This window comes from Pleuronectes platessa, chromosome 9 (genome assembly GCF_947347685.1).
Source record: "Pleuronectes platessa chromosome 9, fPlePla1.1, whole genome shotgun sequence".
In the NCBI taxonomy this organism is placed as follows: Eukaryota; Metazoa; Chordata; class Actinopteri; order Pleuronectiformes; family Pleuronectidae; genus Pleuronectes; species Pleuronectes platessa.
In genome coordinates this window covers 8,233,850-8,261,436 of record NC_070634.1, presented here as the reverse complement: position 1 = coordinate 8,261,436, position 27,587 = coordinate 8,233,850, and the positions used below count along the sequence as shown (strand labels likewise).

General features: G+C 44.3%; 2 protein-coding genes across 2 annotated transcripts; both read right to left on the bottom strand.

Moving 5' to 3' along the window:
• Nucleotides 1-476: 476 nt before the first annotated feature.
• On the bottom strand, nt 477-19,091 carry pdgfra (platelet-derived growth factor receptor, alpha polypeptide). The gene is made up of 29 exons (XM_053430578.1): nt 18,856-19,091; nt 16,550-16,625; nt 16,170-16,460; nt 15,445-15,705; nt 14,751-14,890; nt 13,703-13,865; nt 13,087-13,279; nt 12,163-12,278; nt 11,785-12,081; nt 11,430-11,696; nt 11,159-11,289; nt 10,857-11,025; nt 10,536-10,725; nt 10,260-10,375; nt 10,016-10,142; nt 9,353-9,549; nt 8,715-8,809; nt 8,238-8,370; nt 7,804-7,908; nt 6,958-7,068; nt 6,378-6,531; nt 5,580-5,740; nt 5,142-5,257; nt 4,460-4,582; nt 4,257-4,368; nt 3,749-3,848; nt 3,423-3,528; nt 2,434-2,669; nt 477-2,339 (listed from the first exon to the last, which is right to left on the bottom strand). Exons 2-29 carry the CDS (start codon nt 16,605-16,607, stop codon nt 2,192-2,194), a joined length of 4,416 nt encoding a protein of 1,471 aa, XP_053286553.1. The 5' UTR covers nt 16,608-16,625; nt 18,856-19,091; the 3' UTR covers nt 477-2,191.
• A 4,931-nt stretch (nt 19,092-24,022) lies between these two features.
• gsx2 (GS homeobox 2) lies at nt 24,023-25,054 on the bottom strand. The gene is made up of 2 exons (XM_053431218.1): nt 24,679-25,054; nt 24,023-24,458 (listed from the first exon to the last, which is right to left on the bottom strand). The coding sequence occupies exons 1-2, from the start codon at nt 25,052-25,054 to the stop codon at nt 24,118-24,120; spliced, it is 717 nt and encodes a 238-aa protein (XP_053287193.1). The 3' UTR covers nt 24,023-24,117.
• Nucleotides 25,055-27,587: the final 2,533 nt, after the last annotated feature.

The following is a 27,587-nucleotide window of genomic DNA, read 5'->3' as shown; positions in this document are numbered from 1 at the left end:
GAAGTGAATACAAAGCAGCTCCAACATTAAAATAATAATCCAAGAATGTCCTATTACATTAATATATTACTTTAATTTCCTGCATATTGAGTATTTTTGCTCTGCTACTACATATACATTTGCCAGATGATGCTCCTGTGCATGTATTTTAAATGCAAGGCTTTCATTTTTTTATATTGTTGTATTAGTATTTTTACAAAATTTCACTAGCTGTTTTTTTGTGTCACATAAACTGGGACATTTCATTTTCTGCCCTTGTGTCATTCATATCGATTTTGTCTACCAATATGTTATTTAGCAAAATATCTAAAATGAATACTGTTATTCTTGAATGCATAATTTTCCTGTTATATCCTGAACAGAAATGAAGAATACTACATTTGATTTGGTCATTGCCCCATGTTCCATATAATCCTTGTAAATCCTTCATACGTCTGTTTGCATGTGTAATAGGTCATAGACACTGAGAAGATGTGTTTCTGTTTTTACATTATAAATCATTTATTGAAATATAAATCATCTGAATGTACACGATGTAAAATAATGAGACATAGTACTGAATCATACAAGGTGTGATTAGCTGTAATTACAGATGCTGTACCGTCAACAAAAAGCAGAAATCAATCACCTGCAGCACAAACATTCACATCCACGCTACTTTAAACATCTGAAGCCAAAGCCCAGACTCTTTTTGTTTCACCAGTCCGGCTAACTTGTCTGCAGCTTCCAAAACAAGATGGAGCAAACAAAAACAAAAAAGAGAAAAAGTGCAGCAACAATTGCAGATTATATCACAGTCGACAGGGTGGCAGTGGCATAGCTGGTACAGTAGCTGGAAGATACAGACGATTACAAAGAGTCTACACATAACTGATGTATGACATCAGATCAACATGGATCTCTAGTTCATCTAGTGTCTTAGTATAACTAGAACCTGCTAATAGACAATAGATAACACATGAGACTGGACCACAGGACTTGCTGGAAAAACACAGCTGTAAGATAAAATATTTTTTTTTGGTTTTATTTTATGCTTTCCATATTTGTATTAACTAAACTGCTGACATATGTTACACACATGAGGAAATGGGAATATTTCTTTCTATACTTTCTAATCCACAGATTTTGTCATATGACTCTGTGCTGTCCATGATGGCAAATGTCTTTAATTAGGAAATGTTATTGCATTTCCTTTGTTGAAATGTATTCATCTAAAGGGCGGATAAGGGTTCAGAAGCTTAAAATGCGCTTATATAAAATACTTGAGCACTATCCCAATAATTCTCTCTTATAAAACAACTCTGGAGATATTTACAATACAATCACACTTTGTTTCTCAAAGCCTGTGTGTCAGGGACGGGGCTTGAGAACGTTCGGTTGGATTTGGACAAACAGGTGAGACTCCGCAAAGATCCATGCAACTCAAAGGCTTCTTTTTTCATAACAGCTATGGTCAATATCAACTCAGTATTCACAAATTATACATGTCTACATAAAAATGATGTAAAAAAATAAAAGTATTTAACCACTGAAAACATTATATGGTCATAAACAACAAATGCACGTAGTCCAGATTTTGTGCTTTTAAATCCAAGTATTGCTACTGATTGTACCAGCATCAGGTGCTTCTCTTGTGGCAGGTGAGGTTGGGTTGAGTTTACCTGCCATTGCTGTTGCTCGTTTTGGACTCATCTAGTTTAAATAGTGCATCTGTAGTGGTTAAATATATATATATCATATAATGATATCCTGTGGTGTTTGCTCATTTAGAGTTGATGACCAACGCCTTTGATTTGTCCCTTCTTGCTTATGTTGCTGTTAGGAGAATGCCCGATAGACTAAAGCCCTGCAAATGAAAAAGACAATCTCTTTTATTTGCTTCATCTCAATATGTCAGACTCACAGCCTCAGTGGCTGTGGTGCTTTAGAGTCCTTGATGTCACGATTTCCTCAATCTTCTCTCACTCCTCCAGCCCAACAGGGGGCAATGTCCAGGGAGAAGTAAAGAGCGTACAATACGATCCCCACAGACGCATCCAGAGAGTGATTTGGTTTTGTTCAAGGAGGAGGAGTGGCGGGGGCCCGACGGTAGATGGCAGAGTCTTTGGCTGATGTACAAGTCTTTCTCTAGTACCTTAGGTCCGGACACCCCTTCCACTTGTTGCTCCCTGCTCGGCAGACGGGTCAGTTGTCACAGAAAGCTGTCCTCTACCAGGTCACTACAGTCCAGACACATCTCGTCCAGCATCGTGATGTCCTCCAGGGTCTCGCCCTCCCGCTTAGCATAAGTGGAAGTGCTGGAGCCGGTCTCAATGGCGCTCTCCTCGGATGTCTGAGAGCTGCAAGGGGGCATGAACACCACAAGTTAGAGCCATCTCTGGTGATATATAGACACCCTAAAGGGTTAGAAGTAAATGTTTTCGCTCCATTCACCTGTGTCTGTTCCTCTTTCCATATTCGTCATCAGATAAAGGCTCCAGGTCGGGGAGAGGAATAATGTAGCCGCTGTCGGAGCTCAGCCGCTGCTCGTCAAAGCCACTTTCCCGGTCCTTCAGCTTGCCCTGGTTCTTGTAGGTGATGTCGATGTAGGCGTCGTCGTTCTCCACACACACCCGAGTCACGGCGGGATGGTCACTCTTCAGGAACTCCTGGTTTACCCTCTCATAATGCTGCACAACACAGACACACAGTACCAACAAACCCACATGAGTCTCGCAGCACAGAAGCACCGACGATACAATACAGTGTGCAAATGTGATACAGCTTCGTAGAGCCACAAGAGATAGTGTGATTTTTGAGTGTGATCACAAGTTGTGCTTCCAGCCGATAGTGCGATCCAAACAGAAACAAACCACACATCCCATCCCATCCAAGCCAGAGGTGCCAAATCAAGAGCCGGCTGCTACTTTGCCTCCCCCCGACCATTAAAGCCGTGATGAGGAGGCAGAGGTATCGCTGTTTTGATGTGCCATGTGTGGCGTGGAGTTTAATGGGGTAATTTACGTTGGGTGGTGGAAGCGAGAACTGGACCTGCGTCATTACCCAGACTCGGGCCAGCCACTCTGAAACCCAGCTGCCGCAATCGCACTCTAATCACTGGTGGGTCTGTGTTTTTACAGGAGCGCAGAGAGCCCGCAGCAGAAACACTCCTAATGTACCCTCAGGGGAAGTGGAGGGGGGGGGTTCAAATGAGCAGCGTGCTACTTTAAGAGTGAGTTAAAATTAAAATGAATGTAATCATGATGATGATCTGCTTTGCCGGGCAACATGGCAACCCAGGCAGGAGATATTTTCAGCCAGAAAAATGCAAAACAAAAAGAGAGGTTTGCGCAGAGGTCAAGAATGCGAGGTGGTAAGTTAGAGATCAGGTGTTCACCATCCAAAAGTGGCCTGAAAGTGTGAGAGGTCACAGGGAAACTCACCCGCTTGTAGCTGGAGGGCAGCAAAGATGCTACAGTGTCACTCAGACCCAGGAAAGTAGGCCTCTTCTCTGGCTCGCTGTTCCAGCACTTCATCATCATTTCATACCTGCAAAAGAAAAAGTAAAACATCACCATCGAGAGCAGCACAACGGGTCCTGCACCTTGTAATTTTGACCATGACTCATGTCAGCCAGTGTATATCAACAGCTCAGAAACAAACTGTTCTGAGTTTACAGCCTTCAGCTTTCCTCATCTGACAGGATGTGAGGGAAGCTTTCTGTCAGACAACAGCAAGCAGTGAAGTCTTCATGTGAGTGACCACTTACACATCATCAGGCGCATGTTCAGGCTTGGCCATCCTGTATCCACTCTTGATCTTGTTGTAGAAGCTGGAATCCACCACCATCCCCGGGTAAGGGGTGCCACCTGCAGACCAAAACACAAGCCCACAAGATGAGTTTACCACAGAGCACCAGTCTCCTATTTTTCTTTAACCAAGGCGGTTAGGTTTGTTAATTGGTAAGCGAGATAATCCAAAAACCACATGACAGATTTCCACGAAACTTGGTGGAAGGATGTGGTACGGGTCAGGAAAGAACCCATTGCACCTTGGTGTTGATCTGGATCAGGGGATTGGATCCAGGAATCGTTCTTATGCATTGCAATATAGAATGTTTTTCAACTTTTCCACCTTTTTCCCAAGGAATAATTCATGGTTCAAGGCGTATTTAGGTAACTAATTTCTATAATTGTGCGCAATCTGTTGCAGCGTGATTGCTATCAGAGGGACTGTTGGCCCTTAGATTTAAGGTATGTGCTCCACTGAGTGCTCACCTAAGGAGAATATCTCCCAGAGGAGGATGCCGTAGGACCAAACATCGCTGAGGGACGTGTAGAGGTTGTCAAAAATACTCTCTGGTGCCATCCACTTCACAGGCAGAAAAGTCTGTGAGGACAGAGAGGACATTTATAATCGTACTTGCAAATGCTGTGAAACTACACATTACGTATGGATTCATGTAGGACTGGTGACTTACGCTGCCTTTGGAGACATAGTTGTTGTCATGCATGATGTCTCTGGCCAGTCCGAAGTCACAGATCTTCACGATCTTGCCCTGAGAGAGGAGGACATTCCTGGCCGCGAGGTCGCGATGCACACACTGCACAAAAAGAGCAAGTAAGCAAAACTGATTAGCAGGGAGTGGCATTTAATGCACAATTGTTGCATCCATTTCCAACATCCTGCGCCCACAGCTACTGACTGCGTCTATTTCTGTGTATTTCATTCCAGAGTTCATTTTTAATACCGTTTCATATTGCTTTATAAAGCGTGGTCTTTGTGTAAACATGCCAGTTGGAAGGACGGCTGTGACCACTGGATATTTAGGGATAATAACTATGAAGCCGAATGGATGGCTTTGGGCTGCAGTGTGTGCCTGCCTGGTAATTCTAGCCCTGGCTGTGCTGCTGCTATATTCAGTCCCTGGCCTCTCTCCCCAGTGGGCTCAGCAGCCTTGACAGAACCGCTTATCACACAACCACTGGTTTCCTTGGTCGTCCCCCCACTATGGCAAGCACAGCTTTCACCATATAGGACACAGACCATCAGTGCAGTGGGAAGCAGGGGGGTGTGAGTCTGCATGTAGTATGCACACCAAAGCGAAACAAAAACATTGCTGGATAAAGAAAAGAAAATTGTGATATTTCATACAAACGTACATTTTTGGAGGCCAGGAACTCCATGCCTTTGGCCACCTGGAAGGTGAAGCTGAGCAGGTCGGTGGTGGTGAGGCCCTCGTTCATTTCTTCCGACAACAGGTTGTCCATGTCACCCTCTGGTTTGGATAACACACACACACACACGCACAGAAAACATCATGAGGTGGTACATAAGCAGTACATGTATGTTCATTATGAATGGTAAATATAGCACTGGTTGTTCAGACCTGGCTTTTACTAATGGCAGGGAGAAACTGGGCATTATTATGCATGTGCTGCAATTATCCTCTCAATGTAATTACAGGGCTGTGCCAGTCCTAAATTCTGACAAGGGTGTATCCCCTCAACCGACACTGACTCAAACACTGAAGCCATGAGAGGACACAGCAGTAGCTCAGAGAGGGAGGAGAGAGGAGAGAGAAGAGCTGCAGTGCCTACCACTCGAGTCTTTCTGCGAGGGTGGGTGGTCGTAGTTGGATGACTGGATATCTGAGTATTTGTGGGCATTGCCCATCTCCAGCATGGGCACGTACTGAGTGTTGTCGCCTTGCTTCATGTCCATGTAGTCTACTTTGCTCTCAAAGGACAGGATCACATAGCTGCAAACACAAGAGAGGAAGGCTTTTAAAGGATGAGGCGAGGACAAGACATGGGGATACTGCACCATATACACACCCATGGTGATAATGCATGTTTTTATTTAGTCCTCTATTGTGTGTGCAGTGATTGTCAATGTGCGTAAGTGTGTCCTTAAATCATCCCGCTCCCTATGGCTGAGGCCAACACAGTAGCCAGGAATAAATCATGTTATGGTCATTTTGAGGTGTGGTCAGTGTGAGTCATCCATCAACCCAGATGAGCCTTTGTGGGGGGTTGTTTCACCATGAACAACTGGGCGGACAGAATTAACAGGAATCTCCAGTATAATACAATTAGGTTGTAAGCTGAAACCACTTCAGACTGCAATTGGATTTGGTGAAGACGCCAGACGATCTCCTTAAGTGTGGAGAAAATGGCGATACGGCGAGGGTAAGGGGAGAGCGTGTGTTAGTGTGAGACAACTGCACAAATCGTTGTGGTCTGGAGGAGGGAAACAGGGTGGAGAGAGATGTATTTAAATGTGTATTGACCACTTCATATCATTTTCCAACCGTGTGTCTAACTCAGGATAATAATAGGGCATTTGAAATGTAAATGCATGTATGACAAGCCATGAACTGTATATATATGTGTTACCTCCTGCTGCTCTCGTCTGCAGGGTTGATCCCGAAGATGTCCAGCTCTTTTTTACTTTTCTCTGGGTTCAGGGCAATGAAGCTCTCTCGGTTCTTGTGCAGGTAGTTGACCAGGTCCCCGTAGAAGCAGTACTCTGTGATGATGTTGATGGGGCCTGGGAACAACACAGCAAAGTCGTGCATCGGCGTCAGTCTGCGGGCTAATCTTATCAGAGACTCGTAAAGGCTAAAAGCACAGTCAAGAGGGTAAGCCTCCACTTCCCCATAAAAAGGCTATTAAAATACCACACCCACCGAGAGCTGGGACGAGGCTGTCAATCTTTTTTTGGTGGAGCTCTAAATGTCTTCCACTGCCAAATCCGAATCAGCGTGTGTGTGTTTGTGTTTGGCAGCTTGGATGTGGGCGGTATTGTGTCTTTGTAAAGTGGTGACTAAATTGCAAAGGAAAAGCAACTCTGGTTGAAGTGAGCTGTTATTATGGCGTACAGTATTTACCTATGTGAAGGAGTGTGCATCTTTTGGTCCCCAGTGTGTGTGTGTGTGTGTGTGTGTGTGTGTGTGTGTGTGTGTTTACTATTCACCTGACTTGGTGCATGCTCCCAGGAGGTTAACAATGTTGAGATGAGGACCGAGATGAGTCATAATCTTCAGTTCAGACATCAGGGCTTGTTTCTCACTGGAGCGTGCAGTGGCTGGAAGAAGAAACAGTGACCATGACTTCATCATCACACATATAACAGCAAACACGCCAAACAATACATTCAGGCTAAACCTCTTCCTCCATCTGAATTCTACAATTAAATGATGCTGTAAAAACTGGATTTATTATGTTGAGTCTTTACTATTTTCCATAATGTAATTTTTCCCCCCTTTTAACAATTGTTGCTCCTTTTCAAAGCCCTACAAGACCCCCCATCACAAAACAAAGCAGGATTGTCTCTGTCTCTTAAATGTATTTAAGGCCAGTTATCAATTTATTGTCATTGTGCAGAGTAGAAGTACTTTGTTATTTTCTGACCATAAGTGCAAATAAAGTATTATTTACAAATAAGTAAGTACTTCAGCATAAGTGATGCTATAACTTACAATATGTATTGAACAGTGGAGAACTGCCATAATGAGCCATTAACAAACAATTAATTTAACTGCTTTTAGAAAAACAGTTTCTCTTTCACCTCATGCATCATATCTGCGTTATATCTCTCCTGCTCCTCACCTCTGAAGTTGTGCCTCACAGTTTGAAAACCAGTATATATTTAGTTTATACAGACCTCGGATATGCGCAAAGATATCTGGTCTATAGGAGATGCAGTAGCAACAATAGCTAACTTTATCTAACCAATCCTTATTCTGAGCTTCACTGGTCTAAACACACATGTCGGATGAATCATTTACATGTCTTGTTAGGTATTATCCGTTAAACTCACGTTTCAGCATCTTCACTGCCACCTTCATGACGGGTTGGGAGCGACTGAGTCCGTAGGCGGTGCCCTCCACCACCTTCCCAAAGGCTCCAGAACCCAGGATACGACCTGAGAAAGATAAGAAGATACACGATCAGTTATCAAGGAGGAAACACAAAGAACCTGCAGAGACACAGGTATGCACACACAGGTCTGCACTTTGGATGCCTCTGCTTCCCCATCTGTGACTCAATCAATGGCTCAATGTCCCTTTGATCGCTGGGTCAAAACAATCTCAAACCCAGCATACCCCCTACTGCCTGAGCCAGATTAGTTTATCACAGCCCCGCTTCAAAGACGGAGGGAGACGTCCTGACCGGAACATCACTGCAGGGAGGCTGCAGAGCCGCCTGCACCCCACTGCAGAGTTAACACACTGAGAATGACAGTAAACTCACCGAGCACGAGTCTGTCGCGGGGGAACTCCCATCTGGAGTCGTAGGGAAGCTGCATGGGATCCACGTAGATGTACTCGTGGCCATCTGGGCTCACAGACTCTATGACCCTCCAGCGGATCTCATAGCGAGGTTTCTGGAAGACAGAGGCCATATGAAGAGCAGGTTAATTAACCTTGCACTGGCTTATGGGGGTCCGCTTTGGCTTTCCAGACCATACTCAGTAGTTTTAACTGTAACTTTCAAAATCCACCAAGAAATGTAGTTTTATTTCTTAACTTAGAAGACATAGAAATTGAACAAACTCTTAAAATCACATCGCATATCTCATACTGAACCTAACATGACATGTAGGATTGATTTCTTGAGGCTAATTTGCTCTTTTAAACTTTAACATGAATGCTGAAACAGAGGCAATGGGTGAGTAAATGGGTGAGCACACGAGAGGTGAGAATAAATGCTGAAGGATGGCAGCAGTACCTGTTTCCAAATAATGACCAAGACAATGAGTGAGATGATGACAATGACCAGGAGCACCAGCACAGCAGCAGCCACAGTCAGCTCAGGGTGAGGGCCTGTTCAGGAGGAGAGTCAGGGGTCACACATGTTAGATGAAGCGTAAATTAATCACATGTGTCTACTGGAATGACAAATGAATTGCCTGAGTTAAAATACTTTGACGTGTTGCATAAGAAAGGCAATAAAATCCCTGGGGAGTCCAGATTACTAAACCCAAAACGTGTGCTGGAGCGACAGACCAGGGGAGGGGGATGAGACCAGGCACTGGGACAGGGGAAGTGAGCATAAGGGTAAGGGGGTGTAAAGCTGATCTGGAAGGGAACAAATGGCCCAACAGTGTCTGGCTTAGCTGACTTAAGTGTCTGAGTGTCCCTTCCTCAGAGCCCCTATCAGCTGTCTCCCCACACACTCATCTGACAGCTGCTTCAACACTGACAACACTGACTAACACAACCCGTCGCACCCCGAGTGTCACAAGCAGAAGGAAATAGAAGGAAACAAGGTGGTAAACAACAACATCAAATGTCATTTCAAAGCTGGGTTAAAAAAAAGGACAGTGACTTAAGAGGCAAAATTGGTAATTGTGTTTTCATTCTCACCGTTGGACACCAGTTTGACCTCCCTGCTGACGGCCGCCATTTCGTTCTTGGCCAGGCAGCGCACTGCCAGCGTGTTCTCCAGGTGACCAAACATGACCTGGCTCTCCAGGTTGTTGTCCTCGTCCATGTGGGACTCCACCGTGATCTTGGTGGAGTTGGTGGAGAGCGGCACCCAGGAGGACGAGTCATTGGCACAACTGCATGGGAACAGAGGAAAAGAGATGTATGATCGGTTTAAAAGAAAAACTTTCAAAGGTCTAAAAATACAGGCAAACATCAGCAGCAGCTTATTGGTCAAATTTGGTTTAAACCTGGTTTCGTACATTTTTGTATTTTTTGTATATTCACAGTTTTCTTTTCTTTGTTGCACTTTACATTTTTCTAGCAAAGAGTTTTGCCATCTTTAGGTTTGTCTTTCTTGAAAATGTCAAATGCATCATCAGTAGTGGACCCCGGGATCAAAGGATATTTTCTGATATTATCACAGTACACCATTCCTCTCAGAAAGGCCGCAGTGACTGTCCCATAGCCAATCATGTTTTATAGAATCGAGTGGTTTCAGGTTTTTAAGTATATTAGAGTAAAGTGTGTAGAGACAACATTCATGTAGACTGAGGAAAATATAGAAGGTGTCAATGATGCACTGAAGAAGACTGGACTTACTGTTTGATGTTCTTGCAGATGAACCACTCCACCACAGGAGTGGGCTGCCCTCTAGTAATACACACCACAGACTGGCCTGTGGCTGAGCCGTGGTGGATGTCCATCATCTCCACAATGACTGCAGGCACTGTAACATAGTCCAACAGAGTGTGTGTGTAAATATAAGAGGACAAAAATGACTGTAGCTGTGAATTAAAGGTTGAGAGATCAATATCCAGGGAAATAAAAGTCACAAAGGACTGACCTTTGACCTCCAGGATCAAGCTAGCGTCCCGGCTTTGGTTTCCATTCTCCACTCGCATCGTGTAGTTCCCGCTGTCCTCCTCTTTGGCGCGGATCAGGGTGAGAACACTCATGTAGCTGCACAGAACAATAAAAGCAGAGACTTCAATAACCACAAAGATGTAAAGTTCACCTCGCTGTAAACCATAATGACAGGCCCAGCAACGAGAGGGAATGTAACTTTCAGCTTGTCATTAGCTCTGCTGTCATTAGTGTGGACGCTGAACGGGAGCCTCACCTGGTCTCGCTGAGCTGCCGCAGGCTGGTGGAGATCTCCGCCGTCACGTCGCTGAGCGGGACTCCGTCTTTGAGCCACGTGACCTGAGCAGTGGGGAAGGAGTCGATTTCGGCCCTGAACTCGCGGACCTCGTCCAACTCTGCTGACTCATATTCTCCAAACTGTGGACTGATGGACATAAATTCACTTCCTGTTAGAGAAGGGAAAGAACAGAGGCCGACAGAGAATCAGAAATCGTTCAGTGCTAGATGGAAAAATAAGAATTTGTGGAATGATGCCTAAAGCTTTTTGTTGTAAAATTGAGAAACACAGCTTTCATACCAAAAACCCTTATAGCGAGTTGCTTTGTCTGGCTCTCATTACTAATAATATCAGTGATGGAGCAAGAATAGATGCCGCTGTCTTTGGTCGTAGCCTGCAGGATCGTCAGGGTGTAAAGGATCTCCTGATCCCTCTTGTTTTCATGCACGGTTTTTGAAGCACGATTAGTCTGTCAAGGGACAAGGGATAACAGGTACTTTGAGTTTCCAGCGACCAGAAACTCTGTTTATCAGAGGGAATAAAACTAAAGCATCAGTTTGAGTTCATCTTTTTGTGCTGTTGAGGAAGAATTGTACCCTCACCAGTTTGCCAGGGTATTTCCAGTGGTCTTCCAGAATCTCAGATCCCCGGGCCAGACAGGTGACTGCGATGGTTTCTCCCACCAGCAGAGCAGTCCGCTTGGCTGTCAGCTCGACATGTAGCTCGGGACCACCTGAGATATGACAACAAGGTTAATATGGATGTCACGGTAGAAATCAAATGAAGAAAACACAGAGCGGATTTGTATCGTGTCTACTTTTGAGATGTTGCAGACATCTACTGACACATTTACACATTCAAGAGAACACACACCTGTCCAGCCGTGGACGATGTATTCCCCGCTGGAGTGTTCTTCTCCGTTTATGAGGGCCTTACAAACGTAGGTTCCAGCAGTGAATACCCCCAAAGCGCCCCTCTTGCTGTCATAAACACTAGTCACAGGCTGCTGGGTGTCAACATTAACCAGGGTCACGTTAGCAGTGGGATCAGACACTCGGCACTGGATCTCCATCTCCTCGTGCTCGGACAGGACGTGGTTACCAAAGGGCACCGGTGATGGCACAAAGGGAACATCTGGATCTGAGCAAAATAAAATACATCTCTCAGACTAGATAACAAGGTAAAGTTAGAAAAAAACACAAACCCAAATCTGCTGTCTTCTACATACCTGGGACATAGATATAGATGCTGCTGTCGTCCATGTCCTCAGTGGTGTTTCTGCTGTAGAAACACGTATAGTAGCCCGTGTGCACTGCAGTGGCAGCATCCACAGTGATGGTGGAGACAAACAGGCCGCTGTTGTCCTCCTGCGACAGCTCCTGCACGTAGAGTGGCGTCTCCCAGGCCAGCTTTGCCTCTCCGCGGCAGGTCAAGGTGAAAGGAGTGTGGAGGGGCACCACCATCTCATCGATCTGTGGCAGCAGCACAGGGGCGGAGGATGGAGGGAACATCATCGCAGTGGGAGCTGAAAGATTCACATGTACCGGGCTCAGTCCAAGATCCCACTATTCATCTATCTGTCTTTTTATCTATCTGTCTATCTTACCTTTCACTTTGAGGTTAAAGGAGAAATTTGCAGTGCGAGAGCCACTCAGCACAGTGATGGTATAGTTGCCGTTGTCTTTCTCCAGCGGCTGTCGTAATGTCAGAATGCTTTGATACCTGTGTGAAAAGAAATACCAAATATGTTTTTATTTAAATCATATTGACATTTTGGAAATAATCGTATTCACTCAGTTGCTAACAGGGGCGTATCCAGGGGCGTGGCCAGGGGGGCACTGGCCCTAGCTGAAATTGGATTTGCTCCAGAAGTCTCCCGGTCCTGTCTTTTTTTCTTTCTTTCTTTAAAATAAACTATTCACTTACTAACAATACTAACGACAAATATGACAATATGTATATGTTGCGTCTGTGCACTAAATGTGAATCTACAGTTGGCAGCCGGTTAGCTTAGCTTAAGACTGGGAGCAGAGGTAAACAGCTAGCATGACTATGTCCAGAGGAAACAAAACACGCCTACAGTTCTCACTGAAATGTCATTCATTTGATATGAAAATATAAAATCCATATGTTGAAGTTTCATAGCGGGTTATATGACAGACAGTTACTGGCCCGAGTAGTATGCCAAATAACTTCCTGTAAACTGTAGGAAAAATGTAATTTTCCTACTTCTGTTTCAGAATGGATTAAACAAACAACGTATAAAATGTTAATTATTGAGGTTTAGAGGTTATTGGCTGGTGGATTTTGTTACGTTGGACAAAGCCAGTTAAATTAACTTCCTCCTGTCTTCTGCTTCATGTTGGCATACAGACATTAGAGGGTTTTTAATCTTCTCATCTAATCCCCAGCAAAAAAGTAAACAAAACAAACAATTAAAATGTACTTTTAACCTTTTTAACTATTATCAGACTTGAAAGATCTCATCCAAAAATCAATCAATTAAACAAATCAAAATCCTTCTTCTCACCGATTCCCTTCGATGCGGCTTGTTTTGGTGAGGACATAGTAGTTCACTGGTAATTCTTTGCCGTCTTTCAACCAAATCACTTTGGGGGAAGGATAGGCATTGATGAGAATAGTATACTCTGTCTCCTCCAAGAGGCTGACGAACTCCGTCACCAGAATTCCGCTGTGGTCCAGAGCCACGAAAGACTTGTCCTCTGAAGAAAGAGAATGAGAAAAAAAGAGTGAGCTGCTGGTGGTTGTAGATGAAAACGGGTTAAGAGATTCAGTGGGTAGAACCAGAGTGGGTAGAGGAGCAGAACAAGAGGGGAGATGAAGAGTGACAGGGACGGTTGAGGTGAAACTAAGGCCTGAACACACACGCACACACAAACACACACACACACATCTGTTGAAGCCATCCCATAAAACACAGTGGCTGATGTTGAAAGCAGAGATGAAGCTTTACAGTCGGTCGGTGAAAATGACTTCCCCACCCGGCTGATGTGGAACCATGAATATTAAAAGTGATTAAATGTGACTCTAATGTTAAGTGAATGTAACTCACTGATATGAGTTCTTTCAAATCTTTACACTTCTGCTGAAAACTCAAGGAAAATGTGTCCTGGGGAAACACTCACCGAAGACAGTGACGGCCACGCTGCTCACCCTGACCTCCCCGCTGTTCTCGTGAGTGATGGAGCACTCGTAGCTGCCGCTGTCCTGAGCAGTGGCTTGTGGGACACTGAGGATGTAGATGAGCTGGTCAGGTAACGTCTGTTTCATCTGAACTGCGCCCATAGCCTGTGAGCACAGAGGTTAAAGTAACGGTTAAAAATCCTACTCGCCATGACAGGGAGAAAAGAAAGGGTTGGCAACTGGATATTTTAATTATTTTCACTCTGTATTTTTTATGTGTCAGAGGCAAGCGTGACGTGCAGCTGAAGGCAGATGGTTAAAACACTTGTGAGGCCACAGCAGATAAATCAGGATCACAGGGCCTTTTAAAAACCTGTAATTGCAGCTAAGAACAAAACCAGGAGTCGGGAGTCCTGCGTCCCTACCCTCACTGTCTCTGGAAAAGGGCTTAGAGGAATTCCACGCACAGAAACAGACAACGTGTTCTATAGATTAAGAATCTCAAGAACAAACATAAACAAACATAAATTGCACCTGAAACTCTTTCAGATCCTTGTCACTAACACTTCAAAAGCATTAAATGTTTAGCTGTGCTGACAACATCTGTCCTGCATGTCTAAAGGTCACCGGGGTCAAAGGATTTAGTGTCCTCTTCTGAAAAGCCTCCTTCCCTGAAGCCATTTGTGCTGAACTTTAGCTTCCACGTCAGTGCTCTTCACAAGGGGTTAACTGCGGCAGGGGCCGTTTGGCTGACAGTCCTCATAATGAAGACACAACATTCAGTTACTGCTTTCCTAACACATACTTTATAACCACTGTGGGCCATTCTCAGAGCTATATTCCACTTGCCGCTGCTTGGTTTCGCTCCAAAACCATTATTCACTAATTTAAGGCTCAGTGGTGCTGAGTAGGAAATGACATGGAAACCTGACAAGGCCTTGGAGGAAATAGCGCAGGACAGACAGACATAGGACGGGCGGGTGAACCCGCAGAGGAGACTGCATTGAAATTCTCAAAAACACACAGAGAGGAAAGGGGTTGCATTCTTGCCTGTTTTTTGGGATGGAGCCACTGCTGCTGAAAGCCCAGCCCAGCGGGAGCGATGCAGGTGATGTTGAAAGGCTGCCCGGCCCTCACGCTCTCCTCGCTGGCTTTGACTTCCACTGTGAAATCCTCCATGTCTGCAGGGGCTGCAGAGAGACCACGAGAGAGCAGTTATCAGCACCGTCAACCCACTGGTCCCAAGACAGTGACAGCTTGATTCGCATGAGCTCATTTATCATGGAGAGGTGGCTCAGTAGGTCGTCATTACTCACTCACACACACACACACACACACACACACACACACACACACACTCACACACACACACACACACACACACACACACACACACACACACACACACACACGCACACACACACACACACACTCACACACACTCACACATAAAGTGGAAACAGGCGTGTTAAGTCATCTCCCACTGTGCTAATGATGTAACGTCATGCCTCTCAGTGAGATCACCCTGCAGCCTTCTCATGGTAAACAGACTGGGGGAGTGCTTCCAGCTGTGCAGAGTTTGAAATTTCATCCGATCATTTGTAACTTGACTGTTTCTTATTGTACATTTTTGATTTCGTTAGAGACAATACACATTATTACAGTGCATACAGAGAAGAATCCTTAAAGAATCAGTTATCTTCTCACAACCATGGAATACAAGACAATGATCATCGGGACTCACCATCAACTCTCACAGTGTAAACTACACTTCTGGCTGTCTGGCCATTCACTGTGGTTTCACACTGGTACTGTCCAGGAGAGAGGTTCCCGAAGAAGCCCATCTTGTTGTCGTAGTAGGCGAGCATCTCCTCTCCACTGGGGACGCTCCTGAGGATGACGTCTGTGTACGGGTCGGACACGCGGCAGGAGATGGGGACTCCTGTCGGGTCCATGGGGATTTCAACGTTTTCTGGGGTCTCGGGAACAAATGGGGCCTGGAGATCTAGGTTGTGCAAGGAGAGAACATTTAGTTAGAGTGGGTAATTGGACTGGGTTGGAAAATACTGCCATCCTTTGTATTCTTATTTTTATACTTAAGGTCAAACAACATATTTTATTCTGAGGTAAATCGGCAGATTAAAAATGCATATTGTGTAACTTTTTAAACAAGAAACAATCCACTAGTCTTCTTACAAATGAAAATCTACATGAGTTGTAAAACACACCATTGCTCAATCCAATACACTTACATGTTTTGGTGCTAGAGCTTTACTCTGCCTCACATGTTTTAGACAATGCATTGTATTTGATATTACCAAGGTATATATCTGACCATGATTATGTGGTATTTGGTATATATTCAGAACATGTGGCCACACTGCAGATGTGCAAAAAGTATTTCAAGCCTTTGAGCAAGTATTTCTCTTTAAATATCCAATGAGAACATAACACAAAAATGCTATTCACCTGGCACAAAGACATATATTCCTGCCTCATTGTCCTCGTCTGGCTCACCGTCCATTTCACCCTCGGGGCTTTCATACACACACATGTAGTAGCCGGTGTTTTCTACTGTGGCGTTGTAAATGAAGAGCGTGGCCGTGTAGTATCCTGGATAAACAAAAGTGTTTGCCGGCAGGGGTTCGGCCCAGACAACGTTTCTTTTGCCTGTGCAGCTGATGTTGAACACAGAGTTAGGGTGCAGGATGAACTCCTCCTCATTGGACACGATGGTTGGTGGTGACAGTCCACAGGTGACTGGAGGAGAGATGGAAAGGATTAGAGGATGCTGTAAAAGTATAAGGATATGAGAAACGGAATATGACATGCCTGATTATTAAACTTACCTGCAACAAGAAGCACCAAAGCACCCCAACAGACGACGTACGCCTTCACCTCGTCCATGATTATGGAGGATCTGGCCTATAATGACAGGCAATTTTGATATTTAATAATAAAATAAGATAAACACTTTGTTTTTGGTCATTTCTGACATGAAATCACTGTCACCTCTGACAATATTACAGTTAAATAAGTTAATCAGTAAATGTCCTGTCAAGCCCCAACATATGTGTAGTTTCACTGGCTCAGGCAAATAATCCCACAGTCTTATGGAGGGATCTGGAGAATTTAACTTCAACTCTAATGGCTTGTGGTCTCCCACATCTTGTAAGTGCTGAAAGGGCACCGGTCTGAAATCTGTCAGAGGATTACATTAACTGTTTTTCACTATGATGAGGGTCACGACAACAAAACCACAGATTCCCCTCCGTCAGAAGACTCCATTGAGCTTTTTTAACAGGATGGAGAAGACAGGATCCACTACTCTGGCTGCTGCGCGCCAGCTGCGCACGAAGACTGTCGGTAGAGGGCGACACAGTCCACTTTATGAGGGAATCGAACCTTCTCTGATCTCATCTGAAGTTTGTCCGCTCACTTTTCAGAAGTTTAAAAAAAATCTCTTTTACGCCCTTGACTTGTAAAATTTGGGACATTCGATAAAAGGCCACAAAAAGCAACAAAAGGCGTTTTTTCTTCTTTTTGTTCCTGGGTCAACCACACCACGAAAGGAAGCCTAATTAAGACATTCTCAAGTTTAGTGCAGACTCCTCATAACTCATCTCACACATCAGATACGTATGTGTTTAACTTTGTCTCATAGTTTCTGCAGAGGACAGATCCCTCTGGTCTGGGGCCGGATCCACCACACAAAACCAACCATGTTTGCTCCTATTTTCTTTCTTCAGTCACCTCACAAGTCAGCCTCATTGCACGGATCACTTCAGTGAAATGACTTCTTGTTAAATCTGTAACTCTCGGTGGTTTACTTTCTCTGTGTGGAGAGTCTGTATCTGCAGTTTATCTCCAAAACAACAGAGCGTGGCCCTTGTAGCGTCCCGTGGCTGTCCGCTCTGACTGCGCTCAAGACGCGCTGGAGTATCCGTGGTCAACCCGGGTCTGGTATAACTCTATAATTAGAGGACCCACTCCAAACAGAACTATACATTTGCGTGGGAATCAGCTGACAGAATGCCTAATCCATTTTGACGTGTTTGTGCACACTGAAATCATTTCAAATTTTTTGTTTTTTTCTGTTTCTTTTGCTTGGCGAAGATCCTCCAGCCGCTGCGCGTGAATCTATCTGAGACCGCGACAGTTCGGACTGTTTGCACGACCTCCTCTTCTTCTATTCCCCGTTCTCCCTACAAGCCTCTCAACAAATGTGGCACGATGCATGGCACTGCTGGACCGCAGACATCTGAGCAGCAGCTGATAAGACTTGTGTGCCCTCCACGGGTGGTCAAAGGGTTGATTTCCAGGGGAATTGTTTTGGAGGGGGAATCTTTCTGTAAAGCATCATTGAGCAATGCGCATCAACGCAATACGAAAAAGTTTTGAAGATCTTTTCTTCAAAAATATGAGAGGGAAATAAAAAATTGTACTCCTGCGCAAAATCCCTTGGTGGCCCAGCAGGGGGTTAGGTGGTTAATGAAGAATGCGTCGTGGCTCCAGAGAACTCTTCTTCCCCCCACCACTTGAATCCACTCAGCTGCAGCGCGGAGAGCCTCATTCCAGTGCCGATTCTCAATTTTAATTCCTCGCATTCCACGGAAAGGCGAGAAAACAATGAGATGCACAATTTTCAAATGTGTTTCCCATTAAATCACCATGGAGAGCACCCCACAATGGTGCCTTCAGTCCTGGAGGTGACACCTCCAGCTGTGAGGCCGAAAATCAGCGCTTTTATTCCAGCAGAGCCAGGGACGCGTCTCCGCTCGGCGTCCAGCGGGGACACCATATGGTGCACGGGGGACGGAAATCTTATCTAAAAGAAGAAGTCATGCATTGCCCTCTTGGTAAAGCTGCATACAACTCACAGGGGGCCACAACTATTTTTGTGAATGCAACTTTTGAACAAACTTTTCCAGACCTGTATGTAAAATTAAAAGGGTGGAGGAGACTCTGATAATTGATTCAACTAATTAGGGCTGCAATATAGCTCCCATCAGACCATATTGAAAAGAATCTCATCAGATTCCCCGCGTTTAAACAAAGCCCCCCCCCCCCCCCCGATTAAAAAAAAAAAAAAAAACGACTGACGGAAAATTGTTTCAGTCATCCTTTTGGATTCCAGCACAACCTTTTCAATTACCTTGAAGTAATCCCCTCTTTATATTCCTCTCGTGTCAGTATATCCACAGTGAATTGGAGGCTCCGAAAGGCGCAGTGAGGGTCCTTTCAGCGGCGGCTGTAATCCTCAGAGATCCTGCGCTGTGAGAGCATACGCGCCTCGGACCCTCTGTCCACATCCACGACCGCCCTCGCAACTGCGCTCCGGCTACAGCGACCTGTAACTGATTCTATGTTACAGTCCACCCTCCTCCTCTCCTCCGCCCCCCTCCCTCAGAAAAAAAAGTAATCATCTGGCTCAAAGTAAATAACTCTCAGGAAATGAACCCCCCCCCTCCCCCTCCCTTCTAGCGCCGAACCCCTTTTCAAAGTAAGAGTCCGTTTTGGGGTGAACGTGCAGATGAAAATGTGAGCGGGCACGAGCGGGTAGAGGGTAATCTCAGCGAGGTTTTATCCGGATTGGAGGAGTTTTTGGGAAGAAAAGTAAGTGGAGAAACTTTGAGGGACTTGAGTTTCATCTGACGGTGTTTTACTCACACAGGTCCTCACAGATGCTGTTGCTCTGTGGATGAAATTGTTGGCGATTCACCTCAGACAGATTATAACAAAATATGATATTTGTTTCCCTACAATATGCAGTTCAGTTGTGAATGGACGGAGTTCTTGTGCATCATTCACAAAACTGTGGAGCAGAGTGTGGACAGTGGTGCGACGAGCTCATAGAGGGCGCTCCAACACCATCATAACGCAAGCCACATCTCTCTCTCTCCCTCTCCGTCTCTCTCTCTCTCTCTCTCTCTCTGTCTGTCTCCCTCTCTCTCTGTCGGTCTCTCTCTCTCTCTTTCGCTCTGTCTCTCTCTCTCTCACACACACACACACACATACACACACACACACACACTCACACACACCATCAGGACAGAGCTTCTTATTTGCTGTCACATAGAAAGAAAACGATCCCTGTTTCGTCCCGCACATGCGTCAGCTGTTCAGCGGCTCCTGATGCACCCCATCAGCCCCCGTTTACCCCGGGGCCCTCCTGGCGGGCATCAGGAGAATAATGGGTGCCTACAAATCAACTACCTCTGCGCACTGAAGAGGGGCATCAGACCGGTGTCTCCTCATGGAAGGAGCAGAGCCCCGGGGGCCTGATGCACACAGACCCCCTCCCCCCCTCTCTCAGCTCAGTGCAGTAGCTTGGTGCAATTACTTCCACATGTTGCCGAAAAGAACAGTTTCCTTGTTCTCCAAACAAAGGGTCTCAACCCCGTAAGATCGAGTTTATACCTCAGAGCGGGTTGAGCTTCTCCATGTTATGGGATTTTCTTATATTCACCTATAAAATGTAGCTACAGGCCCTGACAAGACACAGTTATGGTAATTTTTTTTGTGTGTGTGTCATTGACTTCTGTAGGTGTAGTGTTTAATAAACTTGACATACAACTTCTATAAAGGAATCATTACATTTCACCAAAACTTGAAATGCTAATTAAAAAGTAATTTTTGAAAAAAAAAGTGATAAGTAATTAATTAAACTTTTCTCTGTCAATATTACCGTTTTCCATGGCATCTAAATGTCATTAGTTCTTGAGTCCAAAATGTGTTTTAGTGACAATATAAGAGGCTGAAGCTCCTCTGTGATATTATACCTATAGAATACAGATGCACACAACTGGGCTCCAGACGGAGCAGGATGATGTGAATATCTTTGCAGCGGCCTTATGAAATGAATAGCACATGGAGGATGTTTGCAGATCCTCTGTTCAATGGACGTTGCCTCTGCCAGCTATCTTCTTTCGGATGAACCTTTCCTGTCACGACTTCAACTGTCCACCAGGGGGCTGTGAAAAAAATGGAAACCGTTATAAAACAACAAAAGTATAAGGCTATAGCATCAATGGAAATGAAACACAACAAATTGGAATTGTGATACGTTTCCTTGGAAATACAAACACACGAATGTAGCATATAATTTTGACATATTCCATCCTTCCTCCATGTGCCCATAAGACACTAGTGGCCTAGAGCCCGAAAGTGACAACACCCTGACAAGTATAACGTGTAAAACCGGACACGTTATTTACTATATGCACAAATATGAAGTAATACTTTATGCAATAATAAACTGACTGTTGTCTGTTTCTGATCAAGTTGGTGGTTTCAATACGTTGTCAGTAAGCTCAGGTCCCTCCTCTATGACTGAGACCATCTACAACACAGCTGATGTAAAGACATGTCACGTGTTGTGTGTCGTGTGACGTGAGAAGTGTTTGAAGATGACTTCACATTGACGGTGGCCTTCGGGCGGAGGGAGCTGTCCAGCGTGCTGAAATCTCCCCACTGCCAAGACCCACTGTCCGTCTATCTATCTATCTATCTATCTATCTATCTATCTATCTATCTATCTATCTATCTTTGAGGCAGTCATTTTACTTTGCCGAACAACATACATTTTTTTTAAATAGAACAAAAACAACTGTAAAATACTAACATTTTAACAACATATTTTAAGCTTCCACAAATCAATTCACCGCTGTAATATCGAAGACATTTTACTGCCTAGGGCGATTACTTGGCTCATCAAAGCAAAACAAATGTTAATTGATTTTCAATAATAACACAAATACACCAATTCTCTTGAGTTCCTGTGGCCCTGACTCCTTCTGTGTGAGAATGTTCCTGACCCTGTTAATGCACAGATAGATTAACCCACTTGACTTTGCATTTCCTGAAATGTCCCCCTTTCCCTTACTCACGCACACAGAGAGGGCGGGAGAGAGAGAGAGAGGGAGAGAAATGTTCCCCTCAGAGAAACCAGTGTTTAAATTGTAGGAGGTCATCATCAGTTTAAGATGCTCCTGTAACTGTACAAAAAGAAGTCACCTTCCTCCTCCACGACTCCCCACACTCAGATATAGATGAGACCCTATAGGGCACATGTGTGGAGGATGAATATCGCACAGCGGATTCATAAGTGCGCGTCTGTTCAGGAGAAGACAGCGCTGCTCCCCTCTTTTCCACACGGGCACTTCAGCTTCTCCTACTCTCTATCTCTCCGCATGAGACAGCAGCTGCAGCCGGCTGAAAAGCCCTCTTATTAATTGTCTTTTGTCATGCGTAATTGCTTCGTTTTCAATAGTGGCCGAGGCCTGACGTCGTTGGAGTGCTCTTCTTTTTATCCTCTACATTCGTAGATCCATTGCTTTTCTTCTCATATTTACAACCCTCTCTGTGCATTTTGCATTTTTGTTTGTTTTTTATGGCTTTTTGGGGTTAAGCAATGTGATAATATACTTTAATGGGGGTAATGGTTTTTGGAAGAGATAGGCAATCTACCTGAACAAACACATCTACTCTCAACATGACCTAAAAGTCTGAGGGGGATCAGGGTGGGGGTCCTTCTCAAAACTGCGGTTTGTTCTGTTATTAATCGCTTTAAATGCTGCATTTGTCTCTCACACCTGCGAGGGAACTCTAATTCGATTAATAGGAACTTCAATATATATTCATTAGATGGCTTTCCCCCAATAATATATGATCACCAGCGGGATGTGAAAGGGAATCATTTATTCGCGCTCTGAATGGGCCTGTGTGGGACCGAGACTTCACCTGCTTCCCCTCTCAATTAGGAATGTATCCCAAACTCTGACAGAAACGAGTTAAATTAGGCGTCACCTAATTTCCAGTGGCCCCTCCTACGTAATCCCTCCTTAGAGTCTTTCTCCAATTGAGCATGCCCCCTTTAATTCACCATAAGTTGAAAGGTTCAAATAGTGCCTAATGAAACAGTGACTAAATCGTCCTCGCTCCCTCGGAGGAACCCTGTAGCTGTCTCTCAAAGCTCTATGAGCGCACAGCCGTCGGGGGTCTCGGGCTAAATGCGAGTCCCAAGGCAGGACAATCTAACCTGTCAAAGCCTTTGCCCACTTCTATATATCCTTGTTCTGAGCTTTCGAGCAATGGCAGCATAATCAACTGACGTGAGACCGAAAACGCAATTAAACTCGCTTTGGACAAGACAAAAATCTTTTCAAAAGCGACCATTAATGGACTATTGGCTGCTCCCCGGGGGCGTTATCGGGTACCCTTTTGTGGCCAGATCTAAGAAGAAATTACAGCTACACTTTTATATATAAACTCACTCCATCCATTTAGAATTACACAGCTTGTAGCATGTAAATGGAGCTCTGATACATTATAGTTTAAAAAAAAGAGTGTAGTGATGTCAGCTCAATAATCATCGCAGTAATAATGATAATAGTTTTCAAATTATATGAAATACATGGAACGGCTAAAAACGGTTAAATGCACTTAACAACTCTGCGTAAAGCCTGAAGGTTTTAAGCAGTGGCCAAAGTAACTCATGGACACAAACTAAAATTATCAAATCCAATATAATTTAAATTTTTATTGAAAAAAATCCATCCAACAATGTCATCTTAAAAAAATGTAATCAATGTTGGTAATATAGTAGGTGACATTACATATGGAAGTCTCTGGTTTGGAAAATATTGTATTTAAGCATTTTCCCCCAAGAAAACTATTTCCCTCTAATTACTCCAACTATAAGATAACTGCATCCTTTAAAATATATAAACTGAAATGGTATGTAAATAAGTCTTTGTCAGCTTTTGGAAATTCAAAAATGAAGAGAGTGTATTTATCTGGATTAGTTTAAATTGAGGCACAGTTGTCTCAACTTGTTATTTTTTGTACTATTTATTCTATTATTTTTGCTGTTATTTTCTTATTTATGTATTCATTTTCTTTTTTTTCAGTTGTTAAACGTTTTCAGTATTTGGCGGCTTACTGTTGCAACTCAACACATCATTGATCATAGTCAAAAACAAATTTAGGTCAACTCGTCATGTTTATTACAATAAATACAGATATACATAGTGTACAAATAGTTGCTTACAGGTTCCACACAGGTTAGGATTAGACTTTTTCTCGGGCTGTCTTTACAACCTCACTGAGAGTATTATGGGATATCGGACGGTAATTGAAAACTTTCACTGGGGACATTTGACTAGACTGGGATACATGGTGAGAACCCTGCGGGGATCAGTCTGTACAGCAGGTTTCCAAATATTTCAAAAACATAAATTCACATAACTAACTTTCATTTGAACAGCGGGATGAACGTGAAGTGTCATTTTTAACTCTTGTCAGACGTCATGCAGGAGATTTTTTTCGGCTCAGATGTTGCGTGATGCCACAATAACCCATGTGTGTAGCGGCCAGAGCAAGTGCCGGCAGTGGGGAGTTGGGGAGTCGAGTTCACTCAGATGGTTGACACCTCTTTCTCTTCCGTGGCAGAGGCAGGAGACAGGGACTCCTCGTCCTCTGACCTCGAATAGTCTGTGTGGCCGCTTGTGCACTTGCAACCGCTGTGCGCGCTCCTCTGAGTGGCTTTGCCCTCCTTCTTGTGCTTCACCCTGCGGTTCTGAAACCAGATTTTCACCTGTTTCTCCGACAGGTTCAAATACGTGGCGATTTCGATTCTTCTGAGTCTCGACAGATACATGTTCGTGGAAAACTCCCGTTCGAGCTCCAGGAGTTGCGTGCTCGTGAACGCCGTGCGCATCCTCTTGCCATTCTGTATGTGGCTGCTCTCAGAGGCGCCTGTGGGGAGAGACAAACATACTTCACGTCAGACATGACATTTCCTATCATCACTGGAAGTCTAAACCCAATCAAAGATGCAAATGACAGAGAGCGTTGTGCGTAAAATCACTGTGCGTAAAAGTCGAGCGTTGGCACTCCTGTGATATCCTTTAAAGTGCAGGATGAAATGTACAGAGCAATCAAACAGGTGCCGAGAGTGCAGCCAACAGGTGCTTACCAATAGAAAGACAGTGGTATCTTCTGGGGTCTGTGACGCTGAATGTGGGCGTGCAGACAGGTGTGTGTCCCGGGTGCGCGAGTGCCTGCGACTGCTGATGCGCTATCCTGTGACAGTACTGCGCCTCCGCTCCTGAGAAATGACTCTTCAGCATGGGAATGCCGCTGCGGGACGAGTGGATGTGGGACGTGACACACATCGGACAAACACAGAAAGTCCCGTTCTTCCTGGATGGACACACCGGAGCCGTGACCGCCATGACGCCCGGTGAGTGCATGCTGATGGGGATGTAGAAGTCCTGTCCCGGGTGCTCAGCAGGTCCCGGCCGCACCGTATCCTTGATGATTAAAGAATCGACGTAAAAAGACCTCGACATGACTGCGCAGCTGAGAAGTGACCGATTCGTGCGCGGGATGATAGCACTTTCTCATCTGAGCCCCTCGGGATCTCCAAAGGTGCTTATGTTTGATGGTTCAACAAAAGGGACCCCGAGGAGGGTTGGCCCTGCAGCGTCACCCACGTGCGCACCCGGCGGTAAGGGTTTATACTGTCAGCGACCCAAACCACGTGACGTCTCCAAGGGCCTCCAATCACAGCGTGCACATTTACTCTTTTTATCCCCGAATTTGGAAAAAGTCTTGGACTCTAGAGAAATAAAAACAGCCACTGTTTTTATTCCAGTATCTATTCACTCATCTCATCTTTTAGAACGCTTTAAGTTCATGCACTTAGTAATTATGTAATTATGATGCTGCAAAATATGATGTTAATTCGGATATTTTTTATATATATATATATATATATATATTTAAGTGTTTTTATGTCCATCTGAAATTATGAAAAAATGTGATTTGCAAATCGCTGCTTTACATTACATTACATTTAATTTAGCTGACGCTTTTATCCAAAGCGACTTACAATAAGTGCATCAACCCCGAGGGTACAGACCCAGAACAACAAGAATCAAGAAAGTACAATTTCTTCAAAATAAAACAACAAAGTGCTATAAGTAAGTGCCATTTAAGTGCTACTGAAAGTGTTAGTTTCAAAGAGTTGTTAGTGTTTTTGTTTTTTTTTGCTATTACGATCCCCATGTGACTATTGATTTGACATGCATTCAATACTTCTCATAATCAGCTATAAGAAAATCTTGTAGTGGAGCCGCAGTGGAAACTGAAATAGAATCAAACTGTTGGACTTGTTTGCTCTTTTCCAAGTTTCCAACTGAATTGGGTTATTCCTTCAAACGATTGCATATAAGTCTGGCATGTAAATCAGAGCTATATGATGGATTTTATCCAGACCTTCTTTTATTCAACGGTCGATTTACTTTTTGCAAATGCGATTTGAGGAATTGTGCACGCGACTGTGAGCACTAATTGCTGCGCAGCCTCTGATCAGATGTGAATCCGGTTGGTCCGGGTTTCACTTCCAGCAATTAAAGAATTATGAACTGATGACGAGTCTTGGCCGCGGTTATTCGATGGCGATTAGGATTCAATTAGAAAGTGTTTATAATGGCGGGTCTGTGCGGGGGTAAACAGGCAGCTATTTCAGAAATGCGTTAATCCCTCATCTTGTGACGATAATTAGCGAGTTTGATCCCCGGCCGGGTCACCGGCAGGTTTAGCTGCTGCTTTCATCTGCCAAGTAACGCCTCGGACCTTGAGACAGAGGCGAGCCGGCAGTGGGTTTATGGCGCAGACGGTTCGGGTCCAACACAACATGTGTTAGTTTCTCCTCTGACCTCAGAGGAATCACATGTAAGCGCACAAACACAAGCGCAACTGGACTGCTGTGGATCCAGGTCTTTTGACTCGTTTACTCTTAAAAATTTAAAATAAAACCTTTATGATCCTTGAACTGATACACAAGTGAAACCATAGCCAGTAACTCTCTTACTGGACTAATTGAAGATCAAATGCGACTCTGGAGGAATTAGAAGGTCTTTAAAATCCAACCATGATAAAGATAGAAACAAACTTGTCTGTCACGCAGACAGTAATTGCTATAACAACATGAATTCAGCGTTTTACGCACAGAGATCTGTTATGGTACAGAGAGAGAGAGAGAGAGAGAGAGAGAGAGAGAGAGAGAGAGAGACAGCTAACCAAGCGGAATGATGCGTGGCGCGCGCCCTCATCACACCATGCGAGCTCCAACATTATTTTTCCATAATTCTGCACGATAAAAATTCATTGTCTATTAAGTAATCCCACAAATGAGATCCTTTATGAGGCTATAATGAGGCCTAATTGCCGGGACTAGTGGAGCCACGTGGAAGGATTTAGGAAGCATTAAGCGGTCGGGTACTGAGCACAGGCTGTTACCTAGCCATTACTTTCATAATTCAAGGAGAAAATTAGTCCATTTAAGGGAAAAAATCCTTTTGATTCCATTTATTCTGCTCGAGGTGACAGGGCTGCAGTTTTTTTGTCCGCTTCGCTTAAGAAGCCGGTGCAACAAATGGAGCCTGGTGCATTATCACTCCCAGTTAAAACGTTCAAATGTGTGTGTGTGTGTGTGTGTGTGTGTGTGTGTGTGTGTGTGTGTGTGTGCGTGTTTGTGTGTGTATGTATGCGTGTGTGTGTGTATCTATATATGTTTACATAAAAGAATCTGAGAAATGTTAAAATCCCTCCAGGGCCCCTGCACCTCTCACATGCCTCTTCTTCTTTCTCCACTTTATAGTGCAGCAGTTACCCTCCACTATTCAAACCCTTTTCAAATCATGTTGAGTGGCAATTAATCATTGGTCTATTCAATAACATGAAAATTATATTCATATAGGGATTTAAAAAAAGGTTAAATATCGGCAGAGATTGGTCAATAGAAGATTATTCTCTTCAGAGGAAAGCAAAATGTAGTGTGTGTGTATGCGTGCGTGTGCGTGCACGCTTGCATGTGTG

Excerpts from the sequence above, each read along its gene's own strand:
- gsx2 (XM_053431218.1), bottom strand. The coding sequence starts at position 25,054 with ATGTCGAGGTCTTTTTACGTCGATTCTTTAATCATCAAGGATACGGTG. Across the intron at positions 24,459-24,678 it reads ATACCACTGTCTTTCTATTG|GCGCCTCTGAGAGCAGCCAC; the intron begins GTAAGCACCTGT and ends CTCTCCCCACAG.
- pdgfra (XM_053430578.1), bottom strand. The coding sequence starts at position 16,607 with ATGGACGAGGTGAAGGCGTACGTCGTCTGTTGGGGTGCTTTGGTGCTT. Across the intron at positions 14,891-15,444 it reads TTACACTGTGAGAGTTGATG|CCCCTGCAGACATGGAGGAT; the intron begins GTGAGTCCCGAT and ends GTCTCTCTGCAG. Across the intron at positions 7,909-8,237 it reads CCGCGACAGACTCGTGCTCG|GTCGTATCCTGGGTTCTGGA; the intron begins GTGAGTTTACTG and ends TATCTTTCTCAG.